The following is a 16,391-nucleotide window of genomic DNA, read 5'->3' as shown; positions in this document are numbered from 1 at the left end:
TTCATATAACCCACTTGATTATTATAAAAACATTGGTGATGAGGGCCATGTGGTGTGAATATGTGATGTGTACGAAAAAGAAATGAAGGTCAACAAGCATGAAGCAACACGAACTCGAATATACGATGATCTCTTTTTATTAATTAGAACTCACTAACGTTTTTGGCCACAAAAAAAAAGCTCACTAACGTTAAAACTTTAAACCTATCGCCTCTCTACAGTACACTAAGATACAACTAAACATACCCCAATTAATGACAAACACGTCACTCTCAACACGACAAAAAAGAAGAAGACGACAACAATGTAATCATCCGCGCTTGACGCCTGTTTGATCTTCATTGGTTTGAATTGCAAAAACCTTAGCATTGCAACTGCAGAGATTCATATCACCCCCACCCCCGTTGTTCACTCTTCACTTCTCTCTTCCCCCGAATTTCTCTCATCTCTGTTTATCTCTCTCTCTCTCTCTCTTTATCCTATTCTAAGTTTAACACCCACTCTGTCTCTCTCTTTCTCTCTCTCTATGTCTGGTTGTGTATCTCTGTGTTTGTGTGGAGCTGGCGGGAATGCATTCAGGGCCAATCACTAGGCCTCTGCACCTTCAAAAAGGTATGTATATATATATATATATAAAAACAAAACAAAACCATTTTCACTGCGTAATTTTCGGTACCCTTTTTGGTATTTATTGAAGTATGGCTTGCATTTATGGTTGCACAATTTTACGTTTTGATTCTGTGTTTCCAAGTTTCAAATTCATTTCTTGTTTGTTCCTACCCCCAGTTTCCATTTGGGGGATTACATGTTGTAATAATTGTTAATAATGATTTTTAAAAAAAAATTATTAGGCATTAAATACATCTTGATCAATGTTTAGATACCTTCCAAAGATATTAAATTTATTATTATTATTATTATTTTAATTTTAGAAATTGGATGTATATGCCTTGCACTTTGAGCTTAATTATTATTCTTTAAGCCTATCAACAACAACAACAAAAAACCATGCATTAAGCCATTTGTAACAAATTTGAGATTCATATGTTCAATTTTACGTTGACATTGCGTGACACATTTCTGAATAGAACCAATTCCAGCTTGTCCTATTGGTTATCCAAATCACAGTGGTTCTTTTGTGTGTGTGTGTGTGTGTTACTGGGGGGGTGTTTATTGAATTAAACCCATATTTAGATTATATGGAAATATATATATATAATACTATAAGCTAAAGGCTTTTATGTTTCTTCCTAAACTCTTTAAGCAAGATTAGATTCTGAGTTAATTTAACAATTCCCATAGGAAGAGCTTGCATATTCTTTTATTTTAAAAGATAATTTTGATAATCATAAGAAGTTAAGAACCATTCACAATTTTATCTGGGGTTTAAACACACTGTTATTACAATTTTTTTTGTTCTTGAAAATTGTTGTTTTCCTAGCCAACAATGGTACTTTTTAGACTTCAAACCATGTTGTCCTATTATTGCATGTGTTAGGATTTGGCTGGATTGTCTTTTCACTTAGGAAGCACTCTAAAGGAAGAACTTTGTTTAATCTAAAGGACAGAGAAAACTATTGCTAAAGAGAGAGTTTTATCCATAATGGTATAAGGTCTTCAGTTTCTAGAAGTGTTGTGGTGCTTTTTTTTTTTTTTCAAAAGAAAAATCCTCCAAATTTTTAGTAACCATGTTGAGTCAAATATTTCCCTTTTTAATTAGTGGCATTTATTTGGTTGTTGCTTCAGATGCATTCTGGTTTTGAATATTAGGTAACATGTTATGGAAATTTATACAGCTCCTTTTGCTCCTATCACGTATCATTAATTGGGTCGCTAAGAATCACCTCTGCATGAAAAGTTTGAGTTGATGTTAAAGTTCATGTAAATCTGTGTAATACACTCTGCTCCTGTCCTGTATCATTACTTGGGTCGCTAAGAATCACCTCTGCATGGAAAGTTTCAGTTTATATTAAAGTTCATATAAATCTATGTAATACACTTTGTTCCTGTCCTGTATCATTACTTGGGTCACTAAGAATCAGCTCTGCATGGAAAGTTTGAATACTTGATATTTAAGTTCGTGTAAATCTATGTAATTTACTTTGCTCCTGTCCTGTATCATTACTTGGGTCGCTAAGAATCACCTCTGCATGGAAAGTTTGAGTTGATATTAAAGTTCATGTAAATCTATATAATACACTCAGTGAGTATGGCTATTGAAGGAGTGTCTTCTCCTTTTCCTCTTCCTTTTGGTTTCTGGATTAATCAACTTGCATAAAATACATTGTTGTATTCAATAAAGTTCTTGTAAACCCCAGTACTTTTGAAGTTATATAACTACTATGAACAAAAAAATTCAATATATATTATATGGAAATGTATATGACTGTAACTGTAAGCTAAAGTCTTTTATGTTTCATTTTAAACTCTTTAAGCAAGTTTAACATTTCCCATAAGAAGAGCTTGCCTATTCTTTTATTTTAAAAGATACTTTTGTTAACTATAAGAACCATACACAATTTTATCTGGGGTTTAAACACTTTGTTATTACAATTGTTTGTTTCCTAGCCAACAATGGTATTTTTTATAATTTAAGCCATGTTTTCTTATTAAGGAATGGGTTAGGATTTGGTAGGATTTGTCTTTTCTCTTATGTAGCACTCTACTTGAGTGTCCTATAAGGGGTGCATGGCCACATATGTGCAATCCTCTGTACCCAAACATAAAGATGGGAATCAACTTTGAAGGATTTTTTGTTAATAAAATAGACAGCAAAATATTTGTGTGTGTGTGAGAGAGAGAGAGAGAGAGAGAGATAATCCATAATGATATGAGGTCTTCAGTTTCTAGAAATGTTTTGATGCTTTGAAAAAAAAAACCCTTCCAAAGCTTTGTTAACCATGCCAAGTCAAATATTTCCTTTTATACAGCTCTTTCTGTTTCTTTCTGATTACTGGGTTCACTAAGAATCACATCCACATAGAAATTTTGGGTTGATGTATGGCTATTGAAGGAGTGTCTTCCTTTTACTCTTCTTTTTGGTTTCAGGATTAATCAACTTGCATAAAATACTTTGTTGTATTCATGATTGAACTTCGATGTAGTCATGTATATCTGATAGGATTGCTGCTTGTGTTTCAGGGGTAACTTTTTATCTCTTATGAAGATTATTCCTCACTGGTAATAAGCGGTTCAATTAGCTTGGTCACCATGAGTCAATCATATGGTTCAGGTTGGTTGGGAATAATACCTCATATTAATCTTTAATACAGCACTTATCTTTGCAGTTGTGAGAAGCAGATTGAAAGTTTGGTCTTTATGAGTATTTTTATTCAATTAATCTAAAAAAGGGATGGTTCTGATAATGCCAATTGTGCAATCGTCACTTTTGATAATTTGAATCATGATTTTAGAGATTCCCTTAACTCCGCCTGTATCTATACGTAGTGTCATGTATTTTGTTCACAGCCAATCCCAAGCCTGGAAGGAGGAAGGTTGTGATGGGTTGAGGGCTAGCATAAAGTTTAGTCACTATGAATGTATCAACTATTATGAATTTTAGAGACTTCCTTGAGTGGGATGTGTATATTCTCTTTTGATTTTATCAATGACGTCTTTTGATTTTTATTGTATTTTGGTGTCTCATTAATAATCTCTTCATTTGTTATGATTACCTTTATTGTTTTTACATCTATCGGCAATGATGTTTGGTGTAAGTGATGTTTCCAATGGTATATGCAATCATCTAATTCTGAAAAATTATCCTATTAACAATTGAGAGATACAACATGCTACAAATCTAATTCGAGAACAAGGGTGCTGACATAATCTTAAACTTTTAAAAAGTAATCATAATATTAAGTGCATATGCTAGTAGGAAAGTATGACTGAAATTCATGAATAGCCTAGGTAAAAAAAGATTTAAGACTTTGCATACTTGGATGCAAGTTGAGGATAATTTAAACCAGCGACATGGAAAAGATTTTGTTTGTTATCTAATGCAGTCAGTTGCAGGAAATAGGGTAGAGCCTAGAATTAGGCTGTGTTTGTTTCGGCTGAAAATGGATTTGGGAAAATATTTTACACCCTGCCGTGTGTTTGGTTGCGCTTGGAAAATTTGGTCAAACGGAAAATCTTAAACTTTGACCGTAAAATAAGCCCTTTGACCCGGAAAATCATTTACACATCTCTTTTACCTTCAAATGATTTCTAAACTCAGACACCTGAAGAGAGAGAGGGAGAGAGAGAGAGAGAAAGAGCAAGAAGAGAGAGTAGAGAGAGTGAGCTAGAAGCACACACAACCCCAGATCACACCACTGCCCCAACCCCAGATCGCACCGGTCTCGTCGCACCCTAACACCGCTGAGATTGCGCCACTGAGGTCGCACCCCAGATCGCATCGCCAAGATCATGCCTCCACCGCCGCCGCCGCCGCCGCCCTCTAGATCGAACTCTCGTCATCTCACTCTTGGCGCCCCACACACAAATGCCGGTCCGAGGTCCCCCCTCACGCCGGCGAAGCCCATCTCACCTCCAACATCTCCGATCCGTTGCTCCCACGTCGCCGGTGAAACACTTCTCTCAAACCCACCCTCTACAATGCCTAATCCACCCAAGACCGATCTCGTTCTCAACCCACCCAAGACCGATCTCGTTGCCGCCACTGAAGACCGATCTCGTTGACCCGATCTCCATCTCTTTCCCGATCTATCTCTCTTTCCCTCAATCTCTCACTCTTTCTTCCTCCCTCTCTCTCAGTTTGATCGAGTTTAGCTTATGAATGAATGGAGCTAATGGATTTTTGTTTTGTTAACTATATATACTAAAATTTTCTATTATAAAATTTGTTTGGAAGTTGAGAAAATGGCTGAGAAAATGTGAGAAGCTAGTAGAAAATAACATTTTTAGAATGCAACCAAACACCTACATTTTTTAAAACAATTTTCATAATGCAGCTAAACACTTGAAAATATTTTCCTTTCCCAAAGATATTTTCACCTGAAAATATTTTACACTTAGAAAATATTTTAGATTCAACCAAACACAGCCTTAGATGAAAAAAAAAAACTAGTAAAAATGAGCATTTGGTGTTTACCCTAATTTGCAGTGTGTAATTGCACAAACTTTCAGTTGGTACATAATTATATCTTTGCCCATCTAGAATAATATGTTAAAGTCATAGCACCAACACTACCTTCTATTGTATTGTTCAAGGCTGAGCCTTGATGCATTGAGTGCTGTTGTAAGGTGTTAGGTCAATTAGAAGTTAAGATTTTCCTAGGTTGCTTTGGTTATCTGGCAGATCAGGTAGTCAGGATGAGATTGCTTCATGATCTCAGCATCCAATAAGTCAGCCATGTGCTCAATTGTTACTGATTAGAATAGACTTGTGATTAGTTATTAGACAGGTTTATATATATATATATATATATATATATATATATATATATATATATATATATATTACTTATTAGACAGTTTGGGGCTGTTAGTAACAAACTGTAAGTTATGGCTGTTATACTCAAGCAGCCTTGCTTTAATAGAATCTCCTCAGTGTACAAAGAACTCTTAAAAAAATGATAATCAAGTTCCCTTCTTTTTCTCTATACTCTCTAATCCTTCTCTCTAATTCTTAGGAGGCCTGGCTACCTCAAATCAGCCATTTCTATACATAACCACACGCTTAACACTACCTTCTACACTAATCTGAAAATGTTCTTAACATAAAGAGCGCAAGGTTGAGAAGGATTTTCTTTGAATAGATAGTTCTAGCTTGCTGAACCATGTGCATTCAGGTTGGTGTATTATTTTTGCAATCAATAAAGTCAAGCTGGAACTTTCTAAAGTTAAAATAAGAATTACAGTATCTGTTCTCCATGGGAAAGGGAAGAATCAATGTAATGAATATCACTAATAAATTAATAGACCTCAGGTCATCAAAAATGAAACAGTCATTCGCTTCTGGTGGCAAAATTGTTTATTCATCTTCTCATGGGCAAGGAGATTTAAGATCTATCTGGATTCCCCAAAAATGAACAATATCTATCATTAGATGAAGCTAAAGCTTCATATCACCATACTTGTTTAAGCATATATGATATAAAGAATAACCAAAATGTTCTACCATTTCGTAGAGGTTCCTGTTCAGCTTTGCTCTTAGAATGTTATTTCATATATGTTAAACCCATATAAACCCAAAATTTGGATCCCTCGCCTTGGGTCTGGGGATATGGAAATAGGCTGGGGATGGACTTGATTTCAGGTTCCAATCCTACCAAAAAAATAAATATGCAAATCAAGTTGTATGTTATCCCAAACAAACATGCATGCTCATGCAAAAAAAAAAAAAAAAAAACAGAAAATGCATGTAGAGATACCAGAGGACCATTGGGTAGGGAGTGATGCATCTAAATGTTGGTCAGCGGTTTACAGATTTCTGGATTGCCTATTACTAATAAATGAGAAAAAATGGTCTTCCTTGTAGACAGAGGTCTCATTTGAATGAAAAGATGAGGCATTTTAAGCAATGTATTAATCGATTATTATACCAATTTCAAATGAAACACACAATGGCCAGTAAGCTTTATGCAGGATCTTAATCATTTGGCTGTCTAGGATGCAGGAATATCAATTTGATGTAAATATTCAGTCCATCTTGGGGAAGGGATTACTTCTGCTTAGATGATTGAACATGATTACGCTAAAAAGTTCATTCTGTAATCTTTAGGCATTTTCCTCTTTATTTACATTTCCTAATGCTGATTACAAACTGTCTAACATAGATGTTGTTTTTATACAGGTGACCAAGGTTGGAAGAGCCTTGATTTTTCTTTTAGTTGAGTACTTCTTTTCCAAATTATTCCCCTTCAAAGCATGGCATCACGACCTCTCCGTCTCACCTACCGACGACTGCCACCTAGGTTCCTTTTCATCATACTCCTGATACTTATTCCTGTTTGTATGGTTGGAATTTTCACTTACGGCCAGAAAATATTGTATTTTTTCCGACCACTTTGGGACAATCCTCCACCACCCTTCAAACGCCTTTCACACTATTATGCTGAAAATGTATCAATGGACCACCTTTGCCGCCTCCATGGCTGGTCTGTACGCTCTGAACCCCGCCAAATTTATGATGCCATCATCTTCAGCAATGAGCTGGACATACTGGAGATCAGGTGGCGTGAGCTTCATTCCTTAGTCACAAAATTTGTCATCCTTGAGTCCAATACCACTTTCACCGGCATCCCCAAACCTCTCTTCTTTGCTTCAAATCGGGCCCAGTTTGCTTTTGCTGAGGGGAAGATTGTCCATGATGTATTCTCTGGCCGAATTGCAGCTCATGGATCACGTGATGACCCATTTGCACTTGAGTCTAAGCAACGTGCTGCTATGAATGGATTACTTCGGCTTGCAGGGATATCCAATGGTGACATTCTCATCATGTCAGATACTGATGAGATACCAAGCTCACATACTGTGAAACTACTGCAATGGTGTGATGGGATTCCACCAGTAATGCATCTTGAGTTCAGGCACTACATGTACTCATTCGAGTTCCCCGTGGACTACAGCAGCTGGCGTGCCACAGCCCACGTCTTTCACCCACGCACCCTCTACCGGCATTCACGCCAAACTGATCTAATATTGTCTGATGCAGGATGGCATTGTAGCTTTTGTTTTCGGCATATTCAGGAGTTTGTGTTTAAGATGACTGCTTATAGCCATGCAGATCGTGTGAAGCGGAGGGATTTTTTAGACCATTCAAGAATCCAGAACATCATTTGCCGGGGAGATGATCTCTTTGATATGCTACCTGAAGAATACACCTTTCAGGAATTGTTTAAAAAGATGGGGCCAATCCCTAGTTCATGTTCTGCGGTTCATCTTCCTTCTTACTTGATAGAGAATGCAGATAACTATAGGTTCCTTCTCCCAGGAGGCTGTTTAAGATCACCAGAATGAAGATTTTTGGCCAGCCCAAAAATAAAAGGATTATAAAGTATAGTATGAAACTTTAGGTTTCCACTGCTCTTTTTTTTCATAAAAAGAGGTTTCAGTGCCTGAAAGCTGCCAGAGATGTGAAAATTGTAGCGTTCACTCCTTTTTGTTGTGTTCTTATAAATGCTCTTTGATAATCTACCATTTGCTTGTTGAAAATTGTAAAGTTAATCATTTTAAAGTTATATTCAAGTGGTTTTTTTTTTTTTTACAGGAATCACATCCTTTCAATTTCTTCAACAGAATCAACACTAAACTTGTGTATGCTTATTTTATTAGGTATACTTTTCTGTAGTTTCACTTTTTAAGATGTTCCTAGATGGGATACACTCAAAATTTTCTTTGGTCTTTTCTTACAACATTATCAGTTTTTGCTCAGGTATGCTAATTGCTAAGTGTCAAGGTTTAGGCATTAGTGCATTTTGGATAGCATCAGTGTTGCTTGAAATTGAAAGCTTATAAGCCCTTGCAGGTGAAAGAGAGACATTTTGAACGGCATGCACAATCCAAATCATCAATTGTGAAGAAGAAAATGAGACACGACACCAGTTTTATTAGGCAATCTAAATGTATCCAGAATGGAATTACGCCTGACCCACCTGCTTTGAGGGAGCAAAATCTGTCTGAGCCAACAACATTGAACCTGCTCGAGCTAACAACTTGTGTGAAAAAAAATTGGGAAGGGAAAAAAATGATTCTATTGTATCACAATTGCTAGTAGGGCATGCTCAACTGTCATCGGTGATGTGATCAATGGTTAGTGGTCAATTAGGAATGCTACAGTCAAACTAGGGATTTATATCTTCACCACTCACAACTTGTAACGTGATGAATTGCGGTAAAAGTTATGAAACTTTTTGTGGCACTAGCATTATTTTCAAATTGTTTTACAACAATTTTTCATTCAAACCGTTATTATAGCAAATTTTAACTAGTTTTCATTTGGACCCAACATTATCATCACTTTTTTTAAGGATTTAAAAAAAAAAAAAAATTCTTCTAGTGTTTGATAGATCTTTTTTATTTTTATTTTTCTAATAAAATGTTGTATTGTGCAAAATCTGAAGACAAGTCAGCTTAGGATAGATCATAAATTTGGAACGCCGACCGATCTTGATCTTCTGAGAAGAGTTCAAGGGAGAGCATACCTGTCGCGACCATATTCGAGCTTTCCCTCTCTTCATATTTCAATAAGCCTAGTTATTTCTGCCTTCTCCTTGAGCCTCTGACATTCGAGTCTTCTTCTAAATGGGTTCATCATTTAGCCTCTAGTGGTCAACTAAGGCAGTTCAAATTATAGTCTTTTGATTGTATTCAAGTAATGGAGACTTTATTTCCATGGCTCCTTTTAATCTTGTACATTTTGTTATTTGAGGGCCTGCACCTAATAGGCTACTACCACTATGGGCGCTACTTGCTACTTCATTATATTTGTTGTTGACTTTTCTCATTACAAATGGACATTACAACATAGGTTGGATTTTTTTTTTTGACTAAGCATAGGTTGGATTTTCACAAAGTTTACATTTTTTTTTTTTTTTGGGTTAAAAGGAAACTTCATTCAGAAACTAACCGGCCTCTAAAACAGAGGATACAATGCAATCATACATCATTCCAGCCGAATCAAGGTTGAGAAGGAGAGCTACATCAGAAGGGGGTTCAAGCAAAATGATAAAATCTTGACTAAGGAGCGCACCTCATCTAGCAAGGGCATCGGCACATTTATTCGTCTCTCTATAACAATGTTTAATCCTAACTGGGGGAATGTCTTTCAAAAACTTCCTCCAATCAGCCACTAAAACGTCGATACCATTAGGATGATCCAGCTCCTTCTTCATAAGATCCACAACCAATTTTGAGTCAAGCTCAATTTCAACCGCTGGAATTTTAAGAGTAAGACACAAGCATATGCCATCACGAAGGGCCCAAAGTTCTGCAGCAACACTTGTTGTATATAGCTTATCAAGACTTTTATGACATAGTTCACTCTCAAATTCTCTTGTATCGTTGAAGAGTCCATTTATCTTGAAATCTTGTAACAAAATAGTATCTCAAATTATTCCACAACTTTTATTATAATTCTAACATGGAAATTATGAGCGGTTGTTTATCATTTACACATAGATTTACCATTTTTTTTCTTCATCACTCACACTCCGCCACATTATAGTTGTGACAAGAAAATTGTGTAATAATATGTGTTATTAGATATTTTCACTCAATAAATCTCCTTTCGAATTTCTTTATGGAAGCCCTCATTGTTATGCCTTCCTCAGAGTAAATGGATGTCTCTTTTGTCTTTCTCTAACCCTATGAGCACAAACAATAAGTTAGAATTCGCGCTTTCATTTGTGCTATTTATCTAGGTTATGGCATCAAACACAAGGGATATCACTGCTAAGATCCTATATCAAGGCAACTTCATATTTCATGTCATGTGGATTTTTGAAAGTGTAAAATGTTCACTAGCTTTTTCAGTTTTCTTTCTCCTACTGCAAGCTACACTCCTCTCTTCACTAAAACTTGCCTTCACTTATACCATGATTCTTTCGTTAATTAATTAACTATTTAGCTAAAATAATTTTATCCAATCCTTTTAAGTTGTAATGACCTAAGGAAAAACGCTAGTCATATCTGTGCTATACTTCAAAAAACTAGTAACAATTGAGGCTCCTTGTAGTTGTTAATAAAGCCTAAATCTACCCAGTAAATACCTGATGTGGGACTCATCACATATTCATACACATCACACAATCAATCAAATTCCTTTTGAAGTATAGTGCAGATGTGACTAGCGTTTTTCCTTGGGTCATTACATATGGTATTAGAGCCAGGTTGGTAACCTTATGTGGACTCAGAGACATTACCCCATAAAGTGGGCCCTACCGAGGACATTAGAGATTTAAGTAGGGGAGATTGTGATGCTCCAATTTGATTAATTGTGTGATGTGTGTGGATGTGTGATGAGTCCCACATCAGACATTTACCGGGTAGATCTGGGCTTTATTAACAACTACAAGAAGCCTCAATTGTGACTAGTCCTTTTGAGGTTTAGCGCAGATATGGCTAGCGTTTTTTCTTGGGTCGTTCTATATGGTATCAGAGCCGGTCCGGTAATCCTGTGTGGGCTCAAAGACACTACCTCACAAAGTGAGCCCTAATGAGGACATTAGGAATTTAAGCGGGGGAGATTTTAATGCCCCAATTTGATTAATTATGTGATGTGTGTGGGTGTGTGATGAGTCTCATATCAAGTATTTACTGGGTAGATCTGGGTTTTATTAACAACTACAATGAGCCTCAATTGTGACTAGTCCTTTTGAGATTTAGCGCAGATGTGGCTAGCGCTTTTTCTTGAGTTGTTATATATGGTATTAGAGCCGATCCGGTAACCCTGTGTGGGCTTAGAGATACTACCTCACAAAGTGAGCCCTAATGAGGACGTTAATGATTTAAGTGGGGGAGATTGTAATGCCCCAATCTGATTAATTGTGTGATGAGTTCCACATCGGGTATTTACTAGGTAAATCTGGGTTTTATTAACAACTATAAGGAACCTTAATTGTGACTAGTCCTTTTCAGATATAGCGCAGATGTAGCTAGCGATTTTCCTTGGGTCGTTATATATGGTATCAGAGCCAGCCCGGTAATCCCGTGTGGACTCAAAGACACTACCTCACAAAGTGGGCCCTAACGAGGACGTTAAGGATTTAAGTGGGGCAGATTGTGATGCCCCAATTTGATTAATTGTGTGATGTGTGTGGGTGTGTGATGAGTTCCACATCGGGCATTTACTGGGTAGATCTGAGCTTTATTAATAACTACAAAGAGCCTCAATTGTGACTAGTCTTTTTGAGGTTTAGCGCAGATATGGCTAGCGCTTTTTCTTCAATCGTTATATATGGTATCAGAGCCGGCTCGGTAACCCCGTGTGGGCTCAGAGACACTACCTCACAAAGTGGGCCCTAATGAGGACGTTAAGGATTTAAGTGGGGGAGATTGTAATACCCCAATTTGATTAATTGTGTGATGAGTCCCACATCGGGTATTTACTAGGTAGATCTGGACTTTATTAACAACTACAAGGAACCTCAATTGTGACTAATCCTTTTGAGATATAGCGCAGATGTGACTAGCACTTTTCCTTGGGTCGTTATATATGGTATCAGAGCCGGCCCGGTAACCCCGTGTGGACTCAGAGACACTACCTCACAAAGTGGGCCCTAACGAGGACGTTAGGGATTTAAGTAGGGTAAATTGTGATACCCTAATTTGATTACTTGTGTGATGTGTGTGGGTGTGTGATGAGTCTCACATCGGACATTTATTGGGTACATCTGAGCTTTATTAACAACTACAAAAAATCTCAATTGCGACTAGTTCTTTTGAGGTATAGCACAGATGTGGCTAACGCTTTTTCTTGGGTTGTTACATAAGTAATTATAGATTGGACAACCAAGTGCAAATAGCATATTCATCTACATTTTTATTTTTATCTTTTTCTCCTAAAAATCTTTTTTCTTTTTTAACTTTTAGATTTTAAAAAGTTATATAAAATCAAAAAGATATTTTATATCAAACGGGTAATCAAGTGTTAAGTTTTAGTCTCCTTCAAAACAAAAAATAAAAATGAAAAAAATGTTAAGGCGTTGAAAGTAATGCACAGACTTATTGGCATTTGGCAAAGATCACACATTGAAGTCACGTACTAAAATACTAATTACAAATCCATTACTGTATGAGAGATTTGCTAAAACTGAATTTCTCATTCTGTAACTTAATGATACACGGCCTTATATACAAATCACAGTAACTAACTTAGCAACTGCAACAAACTCTTAACAAAGCAACTAAACAACTAAAAGCTCACATGTGCAGTCACGTGCTTCACTAAACAATATACAAACCAGAAAACTATATGCAGTATAAGCTATATACAATTTATAACTAAACTACAAGTAGCTTAGCCAAGTACACTGAACTGCTCTGCCTTCTGCTCTGCCTCTTCATGCCTTGAATCTTGATGCTGCTGCTTTGATCTGTGTTATACTGACAATTTGAAATTTCTAGTGGAAACTCAGCCTAATCAGCTGATCAGGGCTGGAACTAAAAAAAGGCAGCTTAAGATTGTATTTGGCAGGTCAAAAGCCTTGTAAATCAAATGTTGTTGGCACATTTTGGTGTTTTTAATAAAAACATTCGGAGTTCAAATTGCCTCTCGCCCATTGTAATTATTGAATTATAAAAAATAAAAAAATAAAAAGATTATATATGGGAAGGGATTAGTTTGCTCTAATTCTTGCAGCAGTCATCATAGATTATATATGGCAATTGAGAATCGAGATTTTCCTCAAGAATGGCACTGTTTGTCTGTCAGAGATCTCACAATCTCACTCAAAATCCACTATATACCAGTTCCAATTCCAAAACCATTATAGAAAATTCCAATATGCAGTCCATCACAGTGGCTAAAGCAATGGCTAATTGTCTATTTTATGGGGTCTCCACGTTTTTAAGTCAGAGGGGCTTCCTATAAGATCATTATTGAGGGTGACTCTAAGAGTCTGTCAATGACCAAAACAGTCCTTCATGGGACCTAGAGGTCTTGGTAAATGTTCTTAGAGCTCTAAAAGTCAGTCTTTTGCAAGCTGTTTGAACGCATAGGTCAGTCTTTTGCAAGCTGCTTGAACGCATAGATCTACTAATAAGTGTGCACCTGGCATGGCTTTAAAAGCCAGCTTCTTTTACTATTTAGCTTTTTTTTGTTATTATTTATAAGTTTCATTGTACTTTTTGGTACTATTTATGGGTCTAATGTACTATTTTAACTACCTTTTAAATTTATCTATAATACTTTTAACATAAAGTTTTTAATTTCAACTAAATAAGCTAAGAACAGACACTGAGGTGTTCACTTTCTAGACAAATGAACTGTCAAAGCAAAATTTTTTTGGCGTTGTCTTGTCTACCCTTTTCTTTCCCTCCTCGTTTATGTCAAGTTTCAAGAAAAGACTTGTTCATTTTGATGTTTATTGGTATTATGTCCTTCTCATGCACTTCCTAATCAAATATCATATGTAAATTAAAAATATATATAATGTGAACCTAAATTTAAATATTAGGATAGATAGGTAAATGAAAGACTAAATATTTTAACTTACATAATAAATGCATGTGCTTTGTTTGTTTCAATGAAAAACTTTATGCGAAAATAATTTTTTGCATTTTTTTTTTGTGTTTATTATTATATAAAAAATGGGTCAAAAGAAAATTATTTCTGAACTTGTCAAATTTAACTTAGCAGGAGATAGAGTTATTTTTCACTAAAATTCAAGAAAACATATCTATCTTATGCAAAGTTAAATTAGGAAAATAACTCTATTTTATGCAAAACTAAATAAAGAAAGTCAAAATATAGTTTTTTAACTTATTTTAAGGTCTATAACAAACATAAGAAAACGAGATAATTTTTTTAGAAATACTTTTTAGAAAATGATTCATTTTTCAAAAAATGTCAATGTCAAAACAAACAAAGCATAGTGTAAGTTCAATTTTTTTTTTTATAAAAGGTCGTCCTCTTTATACAAAAATATTTTAGCCATTTGCCACATAAAAAAGATTGATATTTGAGTCATTTGAGACAACTATCACTTATATGGTTCAGTTTTTATTATATAGTATATGATATTTCTATTTCATCAAAACAATCTCATTGCTTGAGTGAATTAGGGGCCGTTTGGTATGGAATTTTGAGCAACAATTTTTAGTTTTTAAACAACATTGCATTTATTTTCACACACTTTTTCACCTACACGTATTTCCAAAAAATACAAACAACATTACTAGAATAACATTACCAAACAGACCTTTAATTTAACTTTTGTCTAGTTAACTTTATGGTATTGTTTACAACTGTTTGGGCAGGGGAAATGGAGGAAAAGAATGGAATTAAAATGAATTTTTGAAAATATTATTTCCATTCTATTTGTTTGGACTTTGGAGTTTTAGCAAAGGTGAATGGAAAATTTGGAAGTTTATAAGTAGAACTGAACATATATTTCTCACCTCAAAATTTTAAATTTTCATTTTCTTCAAAATTGAGAGAAATTAGAAGAAATTGAACGTAGTTTAATGACGTCTTGACTGAGATGCCCATAATGCCCTCTATCTTAAAAATTCCCTATAGCACCACTTTCCTATTAATTGCCTCACTTTACTTGATTTTTTTATTATACCTTATTATTAACAACAGCGATAATATAGTAAGTAGTCTCGTCACACACGCTAAATTTTCAATTCATGACCGAATTTTTTTATAACACATTTCATATAGTTCACGCATCACAAAAGGTCATAGAGTTATCAATTCATAATATACATAGTTAAGAAAGTACGATACACAATATAATTCACTTGAGAAAGTAGTATATAAATTATGTTCAAAGATTTACCAATTTTAACAGGAAAAATGCTTGGCCATTGAGAAGAATTCAGAACTATATAGTGGGAAGTTATAAGGAGATTTATTAGGTAGTTTTTTTTTTTAATTTTAATTTTGTTGAATTTATGTGGGATTGGAGGTTTTTTTTTTTTTTTTTAGAAACATGTGAGAAGTTTGTCTTTGTCTTAGACTCTAGTGGGAAGTTAGAGGGATATTTAACCAGTAGTTTTTTGTTTTTAAATATTGTTAAATTATGGCTTTTCCCTTCTTCTTTTTTTTAGGCATAAAGAACTGTCTAATTAGAATTTGGATATTTTTGAAAATTTCTGAATTGATAACTAACTCATAAATCCTCTTAATATATAAAGATAATATAACAAATAACAATATTTACAAGTTAAAAAAATTATTAAAAAATTTATTTATTTCCATTCCTTCTCATTGTATTCTAAACAAAATTATTTACATTCCATTCTTTTTCAATCATTTTATTTTAAAACAATCAGACAAGATAGCCTAATTCCCATTCCACTCCTTGCACTAATTCCATTATATATATTCTATTTCTTTATAATTTACTCCTTTCATATTTCATCCTAATCTTTTATCAAATTTTAACAATAGAAAAAATATATTATATTAATTCATAACATAATAAAGTCCACCGCTGCAACTATAATATTTTTGTTTATTTTAATTAGGAAAATGCTAGAACCACGACTTTTGCGACAACTTACTCACATGACAAGTTATGAGTTGTGAACTCACCACTTTTACTTCACCACTCACGACTCACTATGTTGAGCAAGTTGTGGTCTTAACATTATTATTTAATTAATAACAAAAAAATTTTTTTTTAGAGAGTTTCAACATCTGGTGTCCGCTCCTGATAATAACTTTTTATCATCAGGCCAAGAGGGTTTCTGGTGTAGGTGAGAATCGAACCTCA

The 16,391-nt window shown here is 34.9% G+C and overlaps 1 protein-coding gene across 3 annotated transcripts; it reads left to right on the top strand.

Moving 5' to 3' along the window:
- The first annotated feature begins 313 nt into the window (after nt 1-313).
- Nucleotides 314-8,823, top strand: LOC142637996 (uncharacterized). Of its 3 annotated transcripts, XR_012844954.1 has the most exons (5): nt 314-612; nt 3,142-3,232; nt 6,800-8,090; nt 8,216-8,280; nt 8,474-8,823. XR_012844954.1 is itself a non-coding variant. In XM_075811985.1 (3 exons), the coding sequence occupies exon 3, from the start codon at nt 6,874-6,876 to the stop codon at nt 7,963-7,965; it is 1,092 nt and encodes a 363-aa protein (XP_075668100.1). In that variant the 5' UTR covers nt 314-612; nt 3,142-3,232; nt 6,800-6,873; the 3' UTR covers nt 7,966-8,210. The 3 variants fall into 3 exon arrangements, 1 of the variants encoding a protein (XP_075668100.1); XR_012844953.1 differs by lacking the exon at nt 8,474-8,823 and having other exon boundaries at nt 8,216-8,344; XM_075811985.1 differs by lacking the exons at nt 8,216-8,280; nt 8,474-8,823 and having other exon boundaries at nt 6,800-8,210.
- Nucleotides 8,824-16,391: the final 7,568 nt, after the last annotated feature.

The sequence above is a fragment of the Castanea sativa genome, chromosome 1 (genome assembly GCF_040712315.1).
Source record: "Castanea sativa cultivar Marrone di Chiusa Pesio chromosome 1, ASM4071231v1".
NCBI classification, from domain to species: domain Eukaryota; kingdom Viridiplantae; phylum Streptophyta; class Magnoliopsida; order Fagales; family Fagaceae; genus Castanea; species Castanea sativa.
The sequence above is the reverse complement of the archived record's forward strand: the minus strand, read 5'-3'. Positions and strand labels throughout refer to the sequence as shown.